General features: G+C 36.9%; 1 protein-coding gene across 1 annotated transcript in view; it reads left to right on the top strand.

Annotated features, from left to right (window-relative positions):
• Positions 1-21,375, top strand: part of LOC127658397 (eukaryotic translation initiation factor 3 subunit E-A-like) — a 58,994-nt gene that overhangs the window by 8,714 nt on the left and 28,905 nt on the right. Inside the window, exons 5-7 of the mRNA XM_052147668.1 lie at positions 1,458-1,562; positions 13,113-13,238; positions 17,149-17,273. Of these exons, the coding sequence (XP_052003628.1) occupies positions 1,458-1,562; positions 13,113-13,238; positions 17,149-17,273 (356 nt within the window). The remainder of the gene's footprint in view (positions 1-1,457; positions 1,563-13,112; positions 13,239-17,148; positions 17,274-21,375) is intronic.

Raw genomic sequence — 21,375 nt, 5'->3', positions numbered from 1 at the left:
GAACTCAATGATTGTGGTTTAAAAGGGTGGGCCAAGTAACCTTGGGTCACATTTTACACTGTGTCCTAACCAGGTTTGATGCAACAATTTTCCAGATTTAAGTAATTTATCTGTTGTTCTTACAGAAAGCAAAATAATACATTAAGCAATGATATCATACCCAATCGGTTAGGCCTGCACAATTATGACAAATATCATTATTGTCAATTATTGCCCTTGATATAGTAACTGTGATTATAAATGGCAGCAAATGAATCCGCAAAATAAATCAATTATTTACACTGTGTTTATGCATTGATTAGAACAGGAGTGTTTTAGTTTTATCACGTTGCTCATTTGCAGTGTATTTATAGTACAGTCTAAGTAGCATGTGAGCAACGCAACATGCAATTAATCCAAAATAACTCCATAGTGCTTTTAGCTTTGTTCTAAATCTTCTTAGATCCCTCTGTATTAATTTTCATGTGCCACCGTGAAAAGAGGTGAAACATAAAGCATCTGGGCATCAGACTGTTAAAACTTGCGCATTAGGATCAGTTGTCATTACTGATAGCACGGAAGGCTAATTTAAGCATCTTTGATTGGCCATTGCCATTTCATTGCTCAACTAACATACCTGTGATTGGTTAGAATTTGCAACTGCTGCAAAAACACATTGAAAATAAAAAAACATTGATGCAACAGGAGCAGACTTAAATTGAAAGCTGTAATTGTCAGTTTTCACAATTATATAATCGTGGCAGCCATCATCCTAATCGCAATTCGTTTTTAGATTAATTGTGCAGCCCAGCAATCAGAAGATATTTGATGTTTGATAATGTGGGGCCTATTAGATTTCACTGTGGTCAGATCTAATCTAGCACAATAGACCTCAGTCAGGGTAAACTGCTAATTTAATTTTACAAAGATGAAAACAAAGCTGTGAGGAAGCTGATAGATTTGCAGTATGTACAGTGGCATGCATTTTATAAAGGTCCTCGATTTTGTCTACTATTTTCTTTTCCAAATGTTTCTGAATGATTTTTAAAGTAAAAAATGATTTTGAAAATGTATTTTCAATATTTTGTCAGCTAAATGATCAACATCGATCTAAACGACATTACAATCAATTGAAGAGACACTTCTATCTCTCGCTGCCTCATTTTCATTCCTGTCAAAATTGTAATATGTCGCTACTCTAATGAATGTCCAAAATGTAGACCAGCCTATGGATAAAATGTCACATGTGTTCACAATGCTGTTCACTCCAGTTTTTTTTATTCTGTTGCATCTCCAGAGTTCTCTGTCACTAATGGAACTTCCCTTTAACACCTCTAGTTATCACTTGGATTTACTCTAATGAGATAGTATTTATCACATGCTAGGTGTGTCATTAATGTTTAGCCTCTAAAGTTGGTCTTTCCACATTGAGAAATTAATTTCTGTCTTCTTTTAACTCCTCCTGCTTTTCCTTGCAGTTCCGCCAGGAGTACTTGGACACTCTGTACCGATACGCCAAGTTCCAGTACGAGTGTGGGAACTACTCGGGTGCAGCGGAGTACCTATACTTCTTCAGAGTCCTGGTATGTCTCTTACCACGCCCGTGTCTTTAACAGATGACTGAGTTGTGTTTTCTAGCATTCTCCTCCAGGACATTCCCAGTTGGGTGATTTAGAAGAGCTTCTTTTCATCACGACACCCTTTCATTTTCTCCTTCACAAATTGATGCCATAAAATACATTCTTGTTTAAGAAGTTCTCATTTAATGGACAAACAGTTTTATTTTGATGTAGAGTTCCCCTGTGAGTGTTAATTAAGCCAGACGGTCCCCCTATTGAATGCTTGAATTATTGTCTCTGCTTAATATGGTTGTGCTGTTTTAGTGCGAGACTGCCAAATCCCAAGAGTGATGAGCACTGTGCTTGCACTTAACATTGTGTTTTTCAAACTGACGTCAGTAAAAAGTGGAGATCACTCGCTCATATGTAGATTTTCTCAAATTAAGATCCAAACAGTGTTATGGCTTTTATTGTGAAATATTAAGAGTCATTAATCCATTTCTTTGTTTTTTAAACAGTTGACTTTCATTTTAACTGCTTTTTGCACTCAAGGCTGTCAAAAGCACAAAAAGCACCTGATCTGTAATTACTTTTGAAAAGTGAATGTCATGACTCGTTAAATACTTAGCATGTTTTCAGTGCTGAGAAGTTCCTCAATGACTTGGTTAGGAGTTGTTCTTGGGCCAAGTGTTCTGTGGCAGACTTCATGAATGTTTATAAAATGGTTAAAGCTGTTTTGAAGCAATGTATGTTGTAAATACCTCCATACAAATAAAATCACTTGACAGAGCAGCTCCACTTTGATAATTGGTAGGGAATTTTGGTCTAATTACAAATTGGTTTCCAAGATTATTTCAGTTATTGCAAGGGTTGTAGTCAACATGAAATACAAATTAGCCATATTTTCTGTCTTAGTACATGTTATTTGTCATATGTCTGATTAATTACTGAATATTATTCCTAAAAAGAAAAAAAATGTTTAAGTTTGTTAGTAGGTCGTAATCATATCATCAAAATGTAATAACTTAGTTTGCCTTTGAAACATCACTTAGGCTGCACGGGCTATTTTTTTATGTTAACCAAATGGCTATTTAGGCAATGTTTTAGGCTACTGTTGTAGGTAATGCAACCTTTCCAAAATGTTATATTTGAAAGAAAATTTTATGACTGGTTATGTAAAAGGAATAAATGTTATGCCACTAATGGCAAGAAACGAATTGAAAATAAAAAAAACCATTGCGATATGTCAAGATGCTCTTGAGGGTGAACTTGACTTTCAGATTCTGCATTCTAGTTCCCAGTAGGCAGTGACTCCAATAAAGGCCTGATTCCTGGGACAGAATTATCATCTTTACCAGAATTATTGGGAAACTCATATTCATGTCAGTTCTAATATGGAACGCCCACTTTTTGGGAATCAAATCAAGTTCAGCCTTTAAGTTTTATTTTCTCATTGAGTATTCGAGGCAAATATCAGGGAATTAAAAAATTGTGATTGCAATGAAAAATCATGGAACTTTGCATTTGTGAATATACTAGTCATTTTTGGCTCCAATATATTTTGAACAAGAAATTGTTCTTTGTGAGTGCAGCCTCTATAAAAAATATTTTATATTATATTTAGAATTTCTAGTAATTACAAATGGCTGGAAAAGTAATAGAAAAATCATGGAAATTCATCGTTTTACTCTGAGATAGATACATCACTTAACAGTAGTAAATTGGTTATTCAATGCTGTTTCATGTTGACTTTACCCATTATCCAATTTGCACCAAATGCAATCCCGAGACACTAAAAACTGCCTGTTGAATGTAAGAGGAAAAGTGCTCTCTCCCAGCTGTCAAGTCATTTTGTTAACTCTTTTACCAAGCCACAATCTTATTGGAGAACAGAATACTAGAGCACACACAGACACCCACACACAAGTTCTCTTCATCTAAGATTCCTGTTCTAGAATGATTCCATGTATCTTTTTTTGTAATGTTGTTGTCTGGAGAAAGATCCAGTCGGTGATGCACCGAGGATCATGGATTAAATAATTTTCACCAGTGGAATACTTTTGGAATCAGATAATACCAAAGTAGGTTTGTGGGGGAAGATAATTGCAGTTCACTGAGAGTACTGGCAGTATCCACGTTACACATGCGTACTTCTTATTTCCTCTATAAACAAAGGGCTCATTGCTGGGGCTCTGGTGTTTGTGGCTTCTCTCCCACTGCCTGTAGAAATGAGTGAAAGATGAACTTATGGGTGAAAGTGGCTGGACACGCAGGGCTCAGTGTAGTTTTGTTTAGCTAGGTGGGGTGGGGGGGATGATGGCTGGGAATGAACAAATTGACCCCCTTTTTTCTCCCTGGCCACACTGAGTGGAAGTAGTCCAGTGTCTTGAAGAGAGGTGCCCATTGTCAATGCTGCCCTGGGCCAAGAGTGTTGCGAGATTCCCTGCCGCGGAGCGTTTCTCACGTAACCACATAGCCTGCCGTTTCGCATGGAATGCACTCCAGACAGACCTCCTCTCTCATGATTCACCCAGCCTACATTGTGTCGTAAAAAAGCCAAATATTTGCCAAGCAATGCTTTGCCACTGTGGCAATGAGTCTCATCAAAAGTGAGGTGACCAAACCCTTAATTTGATGTGGAATGGTTTTCATTTTAGCATTTTAGAGGTGTGATGAGGACATTGTTTTTTAGCTTTGTTGTTTAACTTGAAGCTTGCGATTTGTTTCCCATTTGAGAATGATTTGCTGCATCAGTCATGCTGTTTGTTTGTTTGTTGTGTCTCCTGTGGTTTTCGTGGGTGCCGAGGGAAAGATCAGCCAACGAGCCTTGACTTGCACCCTTCAGTTCATGCCGTCTTTTTGGCATAATCATAACACTGAAATATGCTGTAAAACATGATGTCAATTAGGGCTGCTCGATTATGCAAAAATCATAATCACAATTATTTTGGTCAATATCAAGATCACAATTATTTAACATGATTACTCATTGGCTTTGCAAACATCATGCATTTAATGAACTTAAAGAAAAAACTTGTCTTTTTAACAGTGAATCTCCATGTAAACTGCACTGGTTAGGGGACTAGGCTATTGCCATTTGGTAATTATTTTATGTTATGGTTGTCAAATAAAAGCAAGCCTCCATCGCCATCAATTACAGCAAGGGTGCTCACACATCTATGGAATGAGATCTACTTTTTCATCATGTTATTGCAGCAAGATCTACCATGTACATTATAGGCTATATACATTATCACAATACCAAAATTTCAGTAGTCAGTAGTGAATTTTGACAATTCTCAATACCAGCCTCTAAACCACAACAAATAATAACACTAACTAATATGTTAATAATGGAAGAATGGTTTCAAGTTCTTAAGTAATTATTCAAGACTAGTAATAAATAAGGACTGCCCAATGGCCCAGGGCCAGTGTGAGAGAGAGGTTCGGGCCAGTTGCAAAACTGTCACTTGCCTAATCGGGCCAGTGCTGCATTTATAACATTAGTGTTAGCAGACAACAAATGAGAGAGCACAAAAAATACACTGGGTGAACAAAGTCTTCTAACCGAGCACTCTGAGACGAGATAGTGCGATTATATTTAGCTTGCAATGACGCGCGAGTGCATAATATACAGGAAGCGGTAAGGAACAGTCTCGTGAGCGCTTGTGCATGCATACACCGAGCACGCTCTCCTAAAACTGTCCTCACTTATTTCCAAGTGTCTTAGCAGCAGACATCACCGTTATTAGGCCTTTTTTAGGAGGGCTTCAGCCCCCCTAAAATTATGTAACTTTGCAATCAGCACGTAACTTCTAAACAGCCGCAGCCGCAACACAGCACTTGTTTGAATCGTGAGGCACTTTGGATGCTTTTCCCACATGTAAAGACTGACTGTAGTGTGAGCCAATAGCATTGGAGTGTGGGCTGTGAAGGAGCATATCATTGGTTTGAGCCACTGAACGAATACGGCCCATTTCCTCATTCAATTTATGAATGAGCAAGGATCAGCATATTATTATGACCGATTGACAGAGGCGGCATGTCATTCATTTAGTTCGGTAATCCCGTTTAACAAGGAGAGAGAGGAGCTGGATTAATGAAGTGTAAAATGACTAATGACATTACAATGTCTGCTGTAATTACTTTCAGGCTATTTTGCCTTTTTTGTATATTCCTTGATGGTCATGCACAGCAGTTCACAAAATGATATGCTTTGTTGTCATTTGCAGGGAAAACACTTTTAGCAGTCTTTTAAGTCTTTTTGCAGACACGCTGGTTTGAATAAAGTATAAATAGACCTGTATTGGCCTCTGTGCTTTATCAATGGTTTAATGACTCAACTTGATTTGCTGCCATTTTAAAGAAATGGTTATCTGAGTGAATCGGTAAACTAATTCAACATTATATGTATATATATATATATATATATATATATATATATATATATATATATATATATATATATATATATATATATATATATCTCTCTCTTCCAAATTAGTGTTTTGAAAACTTCAAATTATTATCTGCTCATTTGAAACTTTAAATAAAATAAAAAATGCATGCTTTTAACTTACTATACCTTCCATTTGCATCTGCATTGGGAAGGTGCTTAAAAAAGCCATGTAAAGAATTTAGTTATGTGGCTCTCCGGTGTCTATTAAGATTAAGATTCAACTTCATTGTCATTGTGCAAAGTACAGGTACAGAGCCAATGAAATGCAGTTGTTTTCGCATATCCCAACTAAGCTGGGGTCAGAGCGCAGGGTCAGCCATGAAACAGTGCCACTGGAGCAGATAGGGTCAAGGGCCTTGCTCAAGAGCTCAACAGTGGTATCTTGATGGTGCTGGGGCTTTTTAAATCAAATGTTTCTAGATTGAGAAACCCTCTCCAACGTAATATCACATGCAATCAGGCCTGTCTTACAAACATATATACGAAAATAAGCTTCTTATCCAAATTCAGGTTCGATCAGCTTTTGCAAGGTTATATTTTAAAATGGATCAAAACTGGAAAATTTACATTGTGGTTATTTTGTCCATCATTAGTTGCTTTTGCATAATTTCTGCATTGAAAAGTACCTGTTAGCACAGTCACTGTGCTTTCCCTATTCCTATGTCTTTTCTGCCGCAAAACGGAAGAAGTGATCGTGGTAATGTAGTAACGTGTACATGTAGTCACATTTTTATTTATCCAGTCGAGTGTTGTCGTAGAACCCATGTCCACATGGCATAAAAAAAAAAAATGCAGCACCCTTGCACATCTAAACAGGGCACAGCGGTTAAAGACGTCCATTAAACGCATGTTTACAGATCCTTAAATTGAGGTCTTTGGTCTTGTTACTACCAGCGTCTCGCAGCATAAGCAGCTGGTTTTAAAACGCTGTGTCGTAGGGCTGTCAAATAAAACTTTGAATATTCGTCGAATTTAAGATAAATATGCACATTCGCATGCCAAGCACTGGCAATGACTTAAGACCGATCGCATTCTTACCCTAAAAAAGGCTAGGTGAAGCGCAACATAATACAGTTTAACAGAAACCAAGTGTCTCGGGATGTGTTTTAATGTTCTTTTTAACTTGACACGGCATCTAAAAACAGTGCTTCTACGCGAGAAGCTGAATAAAAAAAAAAAGATGTCTAGTGTGTTTACATAGAAAAACAAATGAGACTCAACTTTTATCAAACATGTTCATGACTGGCATTTCTATATTCGCTTAAAAATTCTTTATTTGGATAATGCAATGTGATTAGAATTTGAAGTGCTCAATAATCAAATTTCTCGCAGATAAGCTTAGTTAAATCAAACGGTGATTTAATAATCGCGACAGGTCTAATATTGAATCCTCATTTGTGGTTTTAGATTACAGTTTTATTGTAGGTCTACTATTTTAATCTTACAAAAGTTTCCTTGCATTAACTGAGGCAGAATTTCTTTTACATTAAAATAATTAAGGGTCTTCCATTGAATTTATTCTGCCATATAACAGGTTTCACTCCTTAAATGTATTGTATTTTTGAGTGTGTTTATTATATTTTGCTAAGTAGCTGCCCCACCCAAACTTCATGTTTCAAAAGGAAGTACATCGACACAAAACAGAAAACGTTGCTCGTCAAATTATTTCATGGAGTCTTTAGTCGGTTAGACTTTCTTACCATTTACCTGCCTTATTATATACTATTTCTTCTCCATTCTATTTCTTATCCAGCCCTCTTCTATCATTCATGTCAGACCTCCCATCTCCTTTGGCAGCTCCTAGCATGGGAGGGGTTGGGGTCCAGAACTCTTCTAACGTGGGAAACGCAGCCATTCAACAGAGGAAGCCATGCTTGCAAAATCCAGACCTGAGGTCCTGTTACAGTGAGGGCCCGGTGCGAAAAGAGCAACTTATTCATATCATCTGTTAATGCAGGGATTGAATGTTGAGAATAAAGATTGAGTGTCCCGTCGGATCCCCAGCACAGTATATTTATTGTTGCTGGTCAGTGAGTGCAAATGTGCCCATTTCGGGAGGCAGTGGAAAGTCAAGGTAGTGAAACTATTCTTGCAGGCTACAGCTGAAAGCTTGTCAGTGTGCAGAAAGCTACCATAATGACATGGAGCTTTGCCAAATGTAGCAAGCAGGGACTTCCAGGAAAAAAAAAAAACCTTTTTTTGAAATAAACCGTTGACCTTTATATTGGCAACATGGATGGCTTTTTCCACCTTCTCTCTCCCAGCTGATCTATCTTTTAGAGTTTTGGGGTTTTAAAAGTAATTTAGATCCATCCAACTTGGGAATTTTTATCAAAGTGCTGCGCTGTTGCAAGTGGATGGGTTGTTGTGTCTGCATGTTATTTATTTGTATGCTGTTCCATACATCTGTCTGTCTTACACTATGCAAATATTAGTGTGGTATATTTTTATTGCTTCATAAATTTACCTTTGTTTTGTTTGTTTTCTTTCTTGCCAGCGAATTATTGAGCGAATGTAATGTTTTGCAAACGTTAATTTGTTTGTATGACTAAATGGAAAATATAATAATTAAAATTAGGGCTGTCGATTTGACACGTTAATTCAGTGCGATTAATTTTACAAGAAATAATGCGTTAAAATAATTAACGCAATTAATCGCATGCCCACGGACCATAAGGAAGATTCCTGAGAAATTCAAGCTTGTAGTACCACCTGTTTACTCTGGCTGTATGAGCAACACACAGTTTATACAGTGAAGAAAACAACATTCAGCAGACACACGACACAGACATGAGTTACGTTCTTGAGTTCAAAACACTTGAAGAGTGCAAATGCGAACTAAGGGATCTCAAGATGTGTTTAAAGATTGAGTATTAAACTATATTTAACTTGACACAGTTACCTAAACATTTTATGTTTATGACACAACACACCCAAGACGCTACACAAGCATGTCTGATGCAGGTGTAATTGATGGGCTCTTTAACAAGCCCTCATAATAAATCTCCAACTGATTGCCAAATTCACTAGTGAAATGGATTGCTGTGAACTGTATGACAATGATTGGCTTATGATCAATAATATGGTAGTAAACAATACAATGTATTCTAAAGCTGCTTATTAATGATTAACTCTACTGCTACAAGAATGTAATGCATTATAATTATTTGAATATTTTATATATATATATATATATATATATATATATATATATATATATATATATATATACACATTTTAAATATTTAAAGATAACTATGTATAATTATATATTGATATTAATATGTATAATCTTTATATATTGAGTTATATGAGGGGCTTTCTCAGCAAATATTTGTATATGTGATTAATCGCGATTAATTAATCGGGACACCGTGTAATTAATTCGCTAAAAAATTTTAATCGATTGACAGCCCTAATTAAAATACATTGATGAAATAATGTTCATTCATTAAAGTATCAAGTTGAAGATTGTTTTTGACTTATCAGCTGAAATTTAATTTAACTTCAAATAATTTTAATAAAGGCTCCACTTAGAGTTTTGCTTTAAGCACATATTATTAATTAAAGCTAAAAGAATTGGAATCATATAAAGGTGAAAACTATACTGTATTTATTTTTAAGCTGTTGCTTATAACTGCATTTCTTACACTTTCCAAATATTTCTGTGGTAGATTTTTATCTAGCCAAAAATCTACCAACATTTTGGATTCTGCTTGTCTTTTTTGCCAGTGAAATATTGGGTGAATAAAATATTTTAAGAACATTGATTTTAATATTACTATTGTTTGTTTGTTTGTTTGTTTAGTACAAATATGACACCCCTTAACCTTTAATCATTTGTAATTAGAGATGGGTGATATATCAGTTTAATTGATATACTAGTAGAAATGTGTAAATGGTAGAAATGTTATTTTAGAATATTGTTTCTATAGCAGTTATGCAAAATGGAAGGGAATGCACATTCCATTGAGAAGTTGTGCTACAAATAGTCATTATATTATTTTGTCATAAATTACATTTGTGCTTTTTTGTAGTCTTGGATGAGAGGAAGATCAAGTAGATAAAATATTATTTTTATAAATAGTTATTTATTTATGTCAGAGATTTTTGAATCACTTTTCTTAAAAATGTTGATATTGTGATATATATTGTTGTCGACCAAAAATGAAGAATAATGCAATATAATTTTTTAGCTTATATCACCCACCACTATTTACAATTGTACGCTCTTATTGAGGAAGTAGAGGTGAGAGGTTGTATTTGAAGCATTCAGACTCTGATTCTTGATTGTCTCCATGCCATGGCATCTTTTGTATGGCATTTTCACAACTTCCTGAGCAATGGTCTGTCTAACCACTCCACTTCCCATGAGCCATAGCTGATCCTCTTTGTTTTAGTTTAACATGTTGAGATACTTGAGCAGCTCAATAATCTGCAACAGATTATCTCCTGCTTTTGTTTGTTTTTGACTTTTTAGTTGTAATTTAAAACAGCAGTTTATGTTCCTTTTTGAAGCTGATTGTCTCTTCAGTGATGGACCAAGATAAATAGTGTTCATATTTTTATACAAGAAGCTGGACAAATATCTTTCAGCGACTTTATAACCGAATTCCACAGGATGTTTTTCTTTTGCGCTAAATGATCAGGAGATCATCGCAATTACTAGTTAATCAAGTTACCTAAACATTATTCCAAGGGCCTGTTTCTGCTTAAAAAGACTTTGTTACTGGCTTGCAAGAACATAATGATGCTCACTTGTCCTGCAAAGACCTTCTCACCAGAGCAGATACTCGCAAAGCTGTTCTCAATTAACCGACAATCACACGACCATCTGTCCTCACCCAGATTTTGTGTTTAGTTAGCAACTTGGATTTGATTGGTTGTTCCTTTACCTAATGTCTGGACCTCATTCACCCACTCCTCCACATACAGACACTTTGATTAGTGCCCTGCCACGCCAATCCTGTCCACATCTTAGAACTGATCAAAGTCTGCAGACATGTGTGAGTGCCAGTAGCAGGGGCTGCAATGGTAGCAGCACACATCATTAAAGACCCTCACTGAAGACAAAGGCAGTGCTAGGAGATCACAGAGAGTTCACGTGAGCTTCGCAGTGCTTTTCTTTCACACTAATGCTTAATGATTCTTCTCCACTTCAGATATCAGAAAGAGTCAATTGTATAATAATATAAGACTTCATATTGTGCTTCTGAAGTTTGAAAAGTTGTCGTTCGTGTAACTCAGCTTTAATGATTTGTAACCGCTGTCATCTCTTGATGTGACTCTCCTTTCCCCTGAGATAGCACTTGACCCCAGGCTAGTTAAAGAGCTCTTGTTTAACTTGTTTAATTATTTCCCAGCAATATCAGAGACATGTTGGTCTTAAACCTTTGACCCTTGTCTGAGGACCTCTTTGACCTGACCTCCTGAAAAAAGAAACCAGATTAAAAGTGAGCTATTATTATAATATCAATTCATTAAAAAAAAACTTGACATTGATAATTACAAAGCATTAGTGCTCTGCGATATTTCTACTATTTGCAATTAGGCATTTTTCTTGACAATATAGAATTAATCAACATTGTGAATATTGCAATCATTTTTAATTGACTTTTAATGGGCAATTATGTTTTCTAAAGGCCACGTCTAGTTTTTGTCTCGACCTGTGAATATGAAAGTGCTGAGACAGATATTTTTATAACGTCTGATTTAAACTTGCAAAAATGAAAATTCACTCATTACTTACCCTCATGATATCCCGAGTGTGTATGACTTTCTTTCTTCAGTGGAACACATTTTAATAGAGATTTATCTTTAGAAGCTCCAAAAATCACAGTCAGCTTAAATGTCATCCATACGACACCAGCTGTTAATTTAATGTCTTCTAAAGTGACAATCACTTTTTGTGTGAAAAAGATACATATATGAGAACTTTTTTTAACTCTTAAATCATGCTTCCGGTCAGGAGCGGTAAGCACACGTGATGCAATCTCATTGGCATTTGAAACACACAAGAACTGAGGCATGTGAATCACAGCCTGATTACAAGCAGCTCTGTTTACAAGTGAGACGGAGGAACGCTGCACAATAGCTTCATTGGTTTTGATTTAGAGTTCTGTAGTTATCTGTTTCTTTACTCACAATGGTGCATTTGTGTACTCATCCAATATGCCTCAACCTTGTGGAGAATGTGAGATTAAGTTTGTAATCATGGCAACACGGAACCTTAACACGAGGGACCGTGTGATCTCCACCCACTCGTGAAGCTTACATGAAGCATTTGATTATAGGAAGCCATTCACTTGCATTTCAAGGACCTACTGAGCTAAGATATATTTCTATTTTCTTCAAATGTGTTCTGGTGAAGAAAGAAAGCCATACACACCTGGGGTATCATGAGAGTGAGTAAATAATGAGAACATTTTTATTTTTGGGTGAACTATCCCTTTAATCAAATTAGAGGAGATACATATGAAAATATTTATTGAATATTGTTGAAAGGCTAAAAAAATGTATAGAGGTATTTTAGGTAGTTTTCATTGCACAGTATTTTAGAAAATAGTTCATTCTTGGAATTGCAAATCAAAGAGAAGAAACCCATTTATTTGTTGTTGTTATTTTTGTTATGTGCACACATGCCTAAGATGTGCTTACTAATGGGAAATGCCAAAGTCTTTTGGAGGACTGTTCTTGTGTGGGACAGTGGTGGCTTTACAAAGTACATCAAATTTGGTTTTATAAAAAGCTAAACAGTCTTTCAGGGTCCATTTATTTCTCCCTTCTGAGTCCTGTTCCCAAAGTTGACCTAGTTTAATCCATTTATCCACTGTAAATAAATAAAGAAGTTACTTCGGCAAGCAGAGTGGCCACTGTTGCTTAGAAAGCTGAAGCTTGTATGTTTTCAGCAGTGGGAAAGGACACGTGTCAAACACAGTTTTCAGATAATGGAAAGGTACCGAGATTTGTGGTCTTGGTGTCAGAGTGTCCACCCCCACCAAACTAATTTTGTGAATAATGCACATTTTAAAGGCTGTGTGAATTGACTTGATTGTCTACTGATGTTTACACTTTTTCAATTTCTCTTCCTATGTGTGTTTCTCTGTTTTGTGCAGGTCCCAGCCACGGATAGAAACGCACTGAACTCTCTGTGGGGCAAACTGGCCTCCGAGATCCTGATGCAGAACTGGGAATCTGCTATGGAGGACCTCACCCGCCTGAGGGAGACTATCGATAACAATGTAATGTCCCACCACTCAGAATTCAATACGGCACTCGGTTTCCCTTACATAGGCCATAATATTGACTGCCTTGTGTTTCAGCAACAGCAGCGCCGCCTTTGCCGTCCACCTCTGTCTCCCTGCTCTCTTCTCACCACAACTCACAAGTCAAGCAAAACCTTAATTGCACAGTTATGTTGGTGCAGCTTGATTTTTAATTGGATGAATTGAGCTGGGAAAGGCTGAGGGTTTGGCTTCAAAAATTTAAATCTTGGACAATGATGGAAAATTTCTATTTTGAACTGTGATTCAAACTGAGCCTAGAAGGCAACAGAAGCCAAGTTTGGTTTCTCAGAGTCAGAAGTTCATCAAAGTATTAAAGCTAATTAGCAAGTCACCTTTTAAATTATTTAAAAAACCTGATGAAATAGCTTGACAAGTGAAGTTTTCTTTCCTGTCTTGATATATTTTACATTGCAACAGATTGTTTGTGTAGGACATATCGATATCAATCACCATAACAATTAGAGTTTTTCACTGCACAAAAATATGTCTAGTACACAATGAGTAATTTATTGTCCAGTTTCTTGAAAAAAAAAAAAAAATTTAATGCTGCATTTATGTTGTGTCGGAATTACTCTAATTACAAGATGAAAACTTGGATGTTCCACTCAGACCGGTTCACGTCCTTGGACGAAATTATTTCTATGGCAACCAGAGGTGGGTAGAGTAGCCAAAAACTGTACTCAAGTAGAAGTAAAAGTTCTAACATAAATAATTATTTGAGTAAGAGTAAGAAAGTATCCAATTAAAAGAGTACTCAAGTAGTAAGTAACTCATTACTTTCACAAATGACATAATAGACATTTACTCCCCTATATTTCATTACATAATACACATTTAACATGTATTATAGAATTATTATTAATGGAAATTCTCTCATCATTCACCATCATGTTGTTCCAAACCTGTATGACTTTCTTTCTTCCATGCAACACAATAAGTAGATATTAGACAGAATGAGTCACTATTTACTTTCAGTAAATGTTTTATATATATATATAAAGTGAATGGTGAGCGAGCCAGTCAGTCCTAACATTCTGTCTAACATATTTTGTGTTCCACATAATACAAAGCCTCACACTGGTTTGGAACAACATGAGGGTAGAGAAAGGATGACAGAATATTAAATTCTGGCTGAGCTATCACTTTAAAGAGATAGTTTACCCAAAAATGAAAATGATCTCATAATTTACTCACCTCATGCCATCCCAGATGTGTATGACTTCCTTTCTTCTGCAGAACACAAATTTAGATTTTTTTTAAATAATATTTTCGCTCTGTAAGCCAAAATTTTGATGCTCCAAAAAGCACATAATGGCAGTATATAAAGTAATCCATAAGACTCCAGTGGTTTAATCCATGTCTTCAGAAGTGATAGGATAGGTGTGGGTGAGAAACAGATCAATATTTAAGTCCTTTTTTGCTAGACAGCAGGGGGAGATATGCAGAGGAGAATGTAAATCACCAAAAACACAAGAAGAAAGTGAAAGTGATCTGTTTCTCATCCACACCTATCACATCACTTCTGAAGATACTGATTTTAACCACTAGAGTCTTATGGATTACTTTTATGCTTAATTATGTTTTGTTTAGCTTTAAAATGTTGCCACCTGTTCACTTGCATTGTATGGACCTATAGAGCTGAGAAATTCTACTAAAAAATCTTCATGTTCAGCAGATGAAAGAAAGTCATACATATCTGGGGTTGCATGAGGGTGAGTAAATAATGAGAATTATAATTTTTGGGTCAGATTTGGATGAATTTGTCAATAAGAAGAGAGGTTGGGAAACCTTTCTAGTAATTATTACAGTGAAAACATGAAAATGTCCCACAAGGACATTATATATAATGCTGAAATATAATGTCTTCTTTTGCTATATCATAGCTTTTAAAGTCCTGTGTGGATTCCTATTTCAGTGTAGTTACAGTTTTCAGTGACGGAAGTATTTAGATCGTTAGTTCAGTACAGCAGTACCGCCGCTCTCTAAATACAGAGTACACATCCTACGTAGGGCACCAACCCTGATCGTGGAACACTCGCTGTGTCTGTATATAGTGCACTATTTCGAGTTTTCGCTATTTTGTAGGGGTATCTGAATTCTGAGTGAGCCACTCGTTCCCTACTTTGTTCACTCATTCTTACCCACAATGCACTCTAATTTCAAGTGTACATTTTAAGTACACTCAATGACGGTTTATTTCCCACAATCCACCACGGGGAAGACGTTCGAGCTGGGAGTTTACTGCTTCCTTCACTCTTGTAATGTTTTATTTTATTCTCAATGTAGTAACTTACTTATTGACAAATCATTACTTGATTAAAATAACATAACATATTGAGAGACAAAACATAGATACGTTTTAAAATGTACTCTTTATTTGATCAAATGTGTTTACTCTTAAAATTAACACACAGTATATATTAAAAATGACAAACAGAATGCTCACACACACCCGCCCCGCACACCTTGCTGTGCACGTGCAGAAATGCTGTCTGTTCGCGTTCCAGTTGTCGATCACGCGAATGTCAGCAATGAACTTGGATGTTTATATGGATTAATACAGTTAATCCGACTGATGTAGCTGCGATAGTTTCCAGTACACCTGCGAGGGCGCGGAGTAAATGCATAAATACTGCTTATGACATACGGGACAAAGCACACTGAAATATTTCTACACTAATTTAAAAATGTACACTTAAAAACTGATGTCATAAGAGCCCAGTTACAGAATCACCCTGAAAATGACCATCTCATTACACAGAAAAGCCCTCATTAGAATTAGAGCCAAAATTGACCTCAGCGTGCTGCCTGAAGTTAGAGCTGTGATTTAATCTTGAAATATCCGCTTGTCTTAGTGTTAAATGAAGGCATTGCATGATGAAACTATTCTTTTTTTCACTGTGTGGAGTGAAGAAAGTGTTTCACTTTGAAGAGTTTGATGCTGCTGCACTAATGACTTGAGTGACAGTCTCATCACTCAAGTGGGAGTGTCTCATCACGAGCAGCTGTGAACTTAAGCTCTCGTAAAAGTCCCATTCAATAATCTTTTAATAAATTACACATTCATTCAAATTAAACTCAGTAATTTAATGACAGTAACACCACATATTTTAAAGAAGTAAAAGTAAAAATATAATCATTAGAAATTTACTTGAGAGTAAAAAGTGCCCACTTTTAGATCTACTCTAAAAGTAAAAATTTCCCCAAAACGTTACTCAAGTAAATATAACGCGTTACTACCCACCTATGATGGCAACACACAATGGCAAAATAGATGCAGGTGGATAATAGATAATCTACACTTTCACTTCCACATTCAGCCACCTACTGGTTGGGGCTGGTCAGAGGTGGAGATTGATAGTAAAAAAGGAGCTTCACCTTTTTTAAGACCCACAAATATTAATCACCTTAATAGCAGATATTCTTCTAAAAATCTTAATTTGTGTTCTGCAGAAGAAACAATGTCAAACACATCTGGGATGTCATGCAGATGAGTATATGATGAGAGAATTTAAATTTTTAGGTGAACTATCTTTTTTTTACATGGCTTTGATCAATATCTTATAAACAAAGAATTTCATAAAATTCCAACTTGAAATAAGTTTGATGAAGATGTGAACGGGTTTAACAAGTCAAACTTAATAATTGTGTTAATTTTGACATGATGTGATTGTGAACCCTCCATTATATCACCATTATGAAATGCATATATCTGCTTAAAGTTAATTATGTAAACTGTCAGAAGTTCAGAGTGTAGCATATTGGTGCTTTCAAAGCCAAGAGACATTAACTAAATGCCACAAAATTCCAATTTTGATTTAATGTGATCTTTAATACCTTTACCCCATCTTTTCCTTATCTGCAGACGGTAAGTTCTCCTCTCCAGTCTCTCCAGCAAAGGACATGGCTGATCCACTGGTCTCTCTTTGTGTTCTTCAACCACCCCAAAGGCAGAGACAACATTATTGAGCTTTTCCTCTACCAGCCACAGTAAGCACCTTCTGCAGCTATGGGGTTTGGTATTGCTTAGGTAACACTAATAAAAATGGATGAGGTAGGACAAGAGCACAGGTCCAGGTTGGAAAGCCCACCACAGTCCAGAAACGAAACAAGCTCACCAGCCCGCTGCTCGCAGACCCACGACACCGGCGGTCAGCATGAAAATGAGCTTGGCAGCTCATGCGAATGCTGACAATGGCAAAAAGGCTGCTTTACTCATGGTTCAATGTTTTAAGCTTCTTAAAGTGATGTGTGAAGACTGTGCAAGCTTGTTGATCTTTATTTAATCCTGTTAAGTGTATGAATAGACAAGAAAAAATTGTTCCATCCATACAAATATTGGCCACCCAAGGTTCATCCCCAGCCCTCATCCCGATCAGCTTGGACTCTCCCATTAGAAATGTCAGCTGCGATATTTAAAAAAATGTCACTTGACACTTTCTGGAAAAAAAGTGGTGGTGTTATCGTGGTGCAAATGTTACCGTCTTTATGCTTAGGTTGCTATGGGGGGTTGCCAGTGGAGCTATGTGGTTGCTAAGGAGGTCTGTGTCATTTTAAGCACATTACTATGGTGTATCTAGGGTGTTTTATGTGGCTGCTGGTGCATTGCTAAGTGGTTTGTTTACTTGCCCAAATGAAAAGAACCGACCCTAAATCTAGCCCTTTTCCACCAACATAATAATTATTCCACTGTTACAGTTTATAGTACTTAGCAAGTTAAGCTCCATTAAAAAGTTCATAAAAAGTAATGTAATAATGTTACCTGTTGTTTTGAGCGTAGATGTCGTCTCTGGGAATCTTGTTAAGAAGTGTAAAAATGTTGGATTGCATTTCTCTGTATTTTTAAATTTTACTCTAAAAACTTAGTGGAAAAGCGTGGCCCGTTTGCAAGAGGCTATAGATTGCCCTGGCCATGAACCAGCCGAGCACAGGCTCGGCATGCGAACCATCACCATTTTGATGGAAAAGGACTATATTATGATATTATTTCAAGCTGGGAGCCACAGTTACGCTTGGCCCTTTCCTCCTGCTCTTGACCATTACTTCCTTTTTCCTTGACCATTGACCTGTGGCTGTGAGCCTAGCTTGAATGTTTGACCTGCTGATTGAGCCCATAGCATAGGCTATAACCAGGCCCTATCTGCTTATTGCAGCCCTAATCCAAGCCTTTTAGTCAGTCTGCTGGCTTAACAGTTACCCTTTTGGACCTTGGTGCTCATTATATAAATGAATTCATTACGCACCATTAAAACCCCTCCAAAATGGTACTTCTAATTTGTGGTTGGACTCATCAGAGGAGAGGTCTTTCAATGCTGGCCACTTTATTTTATTTTTTGTATTTATGTTGTTCTGCTTTTATTTATAGAGTTGTGGCCACAGAGCAATCAGACCCCATAAATCTGTATCTGAGTGTAATTTACAGAATTATATACACTGCGTTTTATGTACCAAACCAGTATTGTTTTCTTGGATGCTAAGTACATTGATTGTCGAGTTTTAGTTGGACAACTACATTGTGGACTGCTTTGACCCTGTGAAAAAGACCTTTTGTTTTCTGTACTTCTACTTTTTGTTATTCTTTTTTTCATTTGTGTATATTTTGTTGGCAATTAAGCTGACAACAGCGTGTAGCATTACAGTTCATTTTATATTAGTTCAGGAGAGGGTACGAACTGGTGCTCTCGGCCTGAAGATCGTTCATGATGTAGTCATGCTGTTGAGCAGAAGACAAATACACAAACAGAAACCGAAATTTTTTAGCGCAGGAAAAACGATACCAAAGATAGGCTATCATATAATATGCTCCCAAACAAGTCCAAGGGCAGTTTGAGAAGGAATATTGTCACAAGATGACCTATGATGTAGGTGCAAACATGAAAGTTAATACTGTCGAAACACTATCCCAGACAGCTCAAAGTGGATTCAGAGTTTCATTTGATTTACCTCTAATCCCCCCTCCCCCTCCCGTAGATGCATCATGAAATTGGAACTGCACAACAATTCCCTCCTTGGCTTGCTTCGATTATACCTTTAACTCTCCCTCCTCTCGCAAGACACTACAAATCTACAGCTCTAAATAGTTTGAGCAAGTGTTAAAAAGTAGCTTATAATTGAGGATACTCATGCTGTTTCAGGAGCACAGGTTTTCAAAGGGAAAGTTTTCACCCTTTTTATGTTGTTTGTTTATGATTGTGTTGTTTTTGTCATGACATTTAGGGGTGGGTTAAAAACAAAGATCTGCACTGGCCACACTTCTGTGTTGTTACAGAACATGACAATATGGATACACAACCCTCTATAATGAGAATAAATCACTTGAAAAATTTCAGATTTAACTTTTTTGATAGTACGTTTCAGATTTCACCTCAGATTTTAGTTGTATAGTGGTGAAGAAGTTTAGCGGCAAGATCCTTTTTGCTGCATGTTGTTGCTTGTTATACAAATTAATGTAAACTCAATGTAAATACTGGTAAACTAAAAAACAAACAAACAAAAAAAACATTTCAAACAGTGATTAATATCATTATTCATATTTAATCACATATTAATTGAGAAAATTTGGAATTTATTATTTTAAAAAGCTAAAATGTGATTATAATAAAAATGACAAACAAAAAATTCACCGATCAGCAACAACATTAAAACCACCTGTCTAATATCGTGAAGTTCCCCTATTTTCACCAAAACAGCTCTGACCCATCAAGGCATGGACTCCACAAGACCTCTGAAGGTTTCCTGTGGTATCTGGCACCAAGACGTTAGCAGCAGAACCTTTAAGTCATGTAAGTTGCGAGGTGGGGCCTCCATGGACGGACTTGCTGGTCTAGCACATACCATAGATGCTCAATCGGATTGAGATCTCGGGAATTTGGAGGCCAAGTTAACACCTTGAACTCTTTGTCATGTTCCTCAAACCATTCCTGAAAATGTTTTGCAGTGTGGCAGGGTGCATTATCCTGCCGAAATAGGCCACTGCCATCAGGGAATACCGTTGCCATGAAGGGGTGTATGTGGTCTGCAACAATCTTTAGCTAGGTGGAACATCTCAAAGTAATATCCACATGAATGCCAGATCTCAAGGTTTCCCAGCAGAACATTGCCCAGAGCATCACACTGCCTCCACCGGCCTGCCTTCTTCCCATGGTGCATCTTGCTGCCATCTCTTCCTCAGGTGATGGCACCTGGCCATCCACATGATCTAAAATAATATGTGATTCGTCAGACCAGGCGACTTTATTCCATTGCTCCATGGTCCAGTTCTGACGCTCACATGCCTATTGTAGGTGCTTTCGACAGTGGATGGGGTCAACATGGGCACTCTGACCGGTCTTTGGCTACACAGCCCCATATGAAGCAAGCTGTGATGCACTGTGTGTTCTGACACCTTTCTATCATGACCAGCAAGTTTTTCAGTAATTTGTTCTACAGTAGCTCTTCTGTGGGATCAGACCAGACGGGCTAGCCTTCACTCCCCATGTGCATCAATGAGCCTTGGGTGCCCATGACCCTGTTGCCAGTTCACTGGTTTTCCTTCCTTGGACCACTTTTGGTAGGTACTAACCACTGCCTACCGGGAACACCCCAAAAGACCTGCCAGTCGTCTAGCCATCACAATTTGGCCCTTGTCAAAGTCGCTCAGATCCTTACGCTTCTAACACATGAAATTCGAGAACACTTGCTGCCTAATATATCCCACAATTTCACAGGTGCCATTGTTACAAGACAATAAATGTTATTCACTTCACTAGTGGTTTTAATGTTGTGGATGGTCAGTGTAGATTTATAGCATGTTACTTTTACTTTCTGGTTACATATTTGTTAATTTTTCATTCATGCAATATTGGAATTAAGATTCTGTAATTACAAGTTTATGACTAGTAAATATCATTCATGTCAGTGTAATACTAGTTGGAATCTCAGAAAGAAAGTTTTCTTGTATGAAGTCCTTAAAAAAAACAACAACATTGATGCACATTATCAACTAAAACATTATTTTCTTTGACCTTAATTTTATGCCATTTTCGTCTTAAGTTGACTTGTTTAAATTAATAACCGTTTATGCAATTTTTATGTTTTAATGTTGGTTTTTGGT

Source organism: Xyrauchen texanus, chromosome 17 (genome assembly GCF_025860055.1).
Source record: "Xyrauchen texanus isolate HMW12.3.18 chromosome 17, RBS_HiC_50CHRs, whole genome shotgun sequence".
NCBI lineage: Eukaryota > Metazoa > Chordata > Actinopteri > Cypriniformes > Catostomidae > Xyrauchen > Xyrauchen texanus.
Note: the sequence above shows the minus strand (reverse complement) of the source record. Positions and strands in the feature narration are given on the sequence as shown.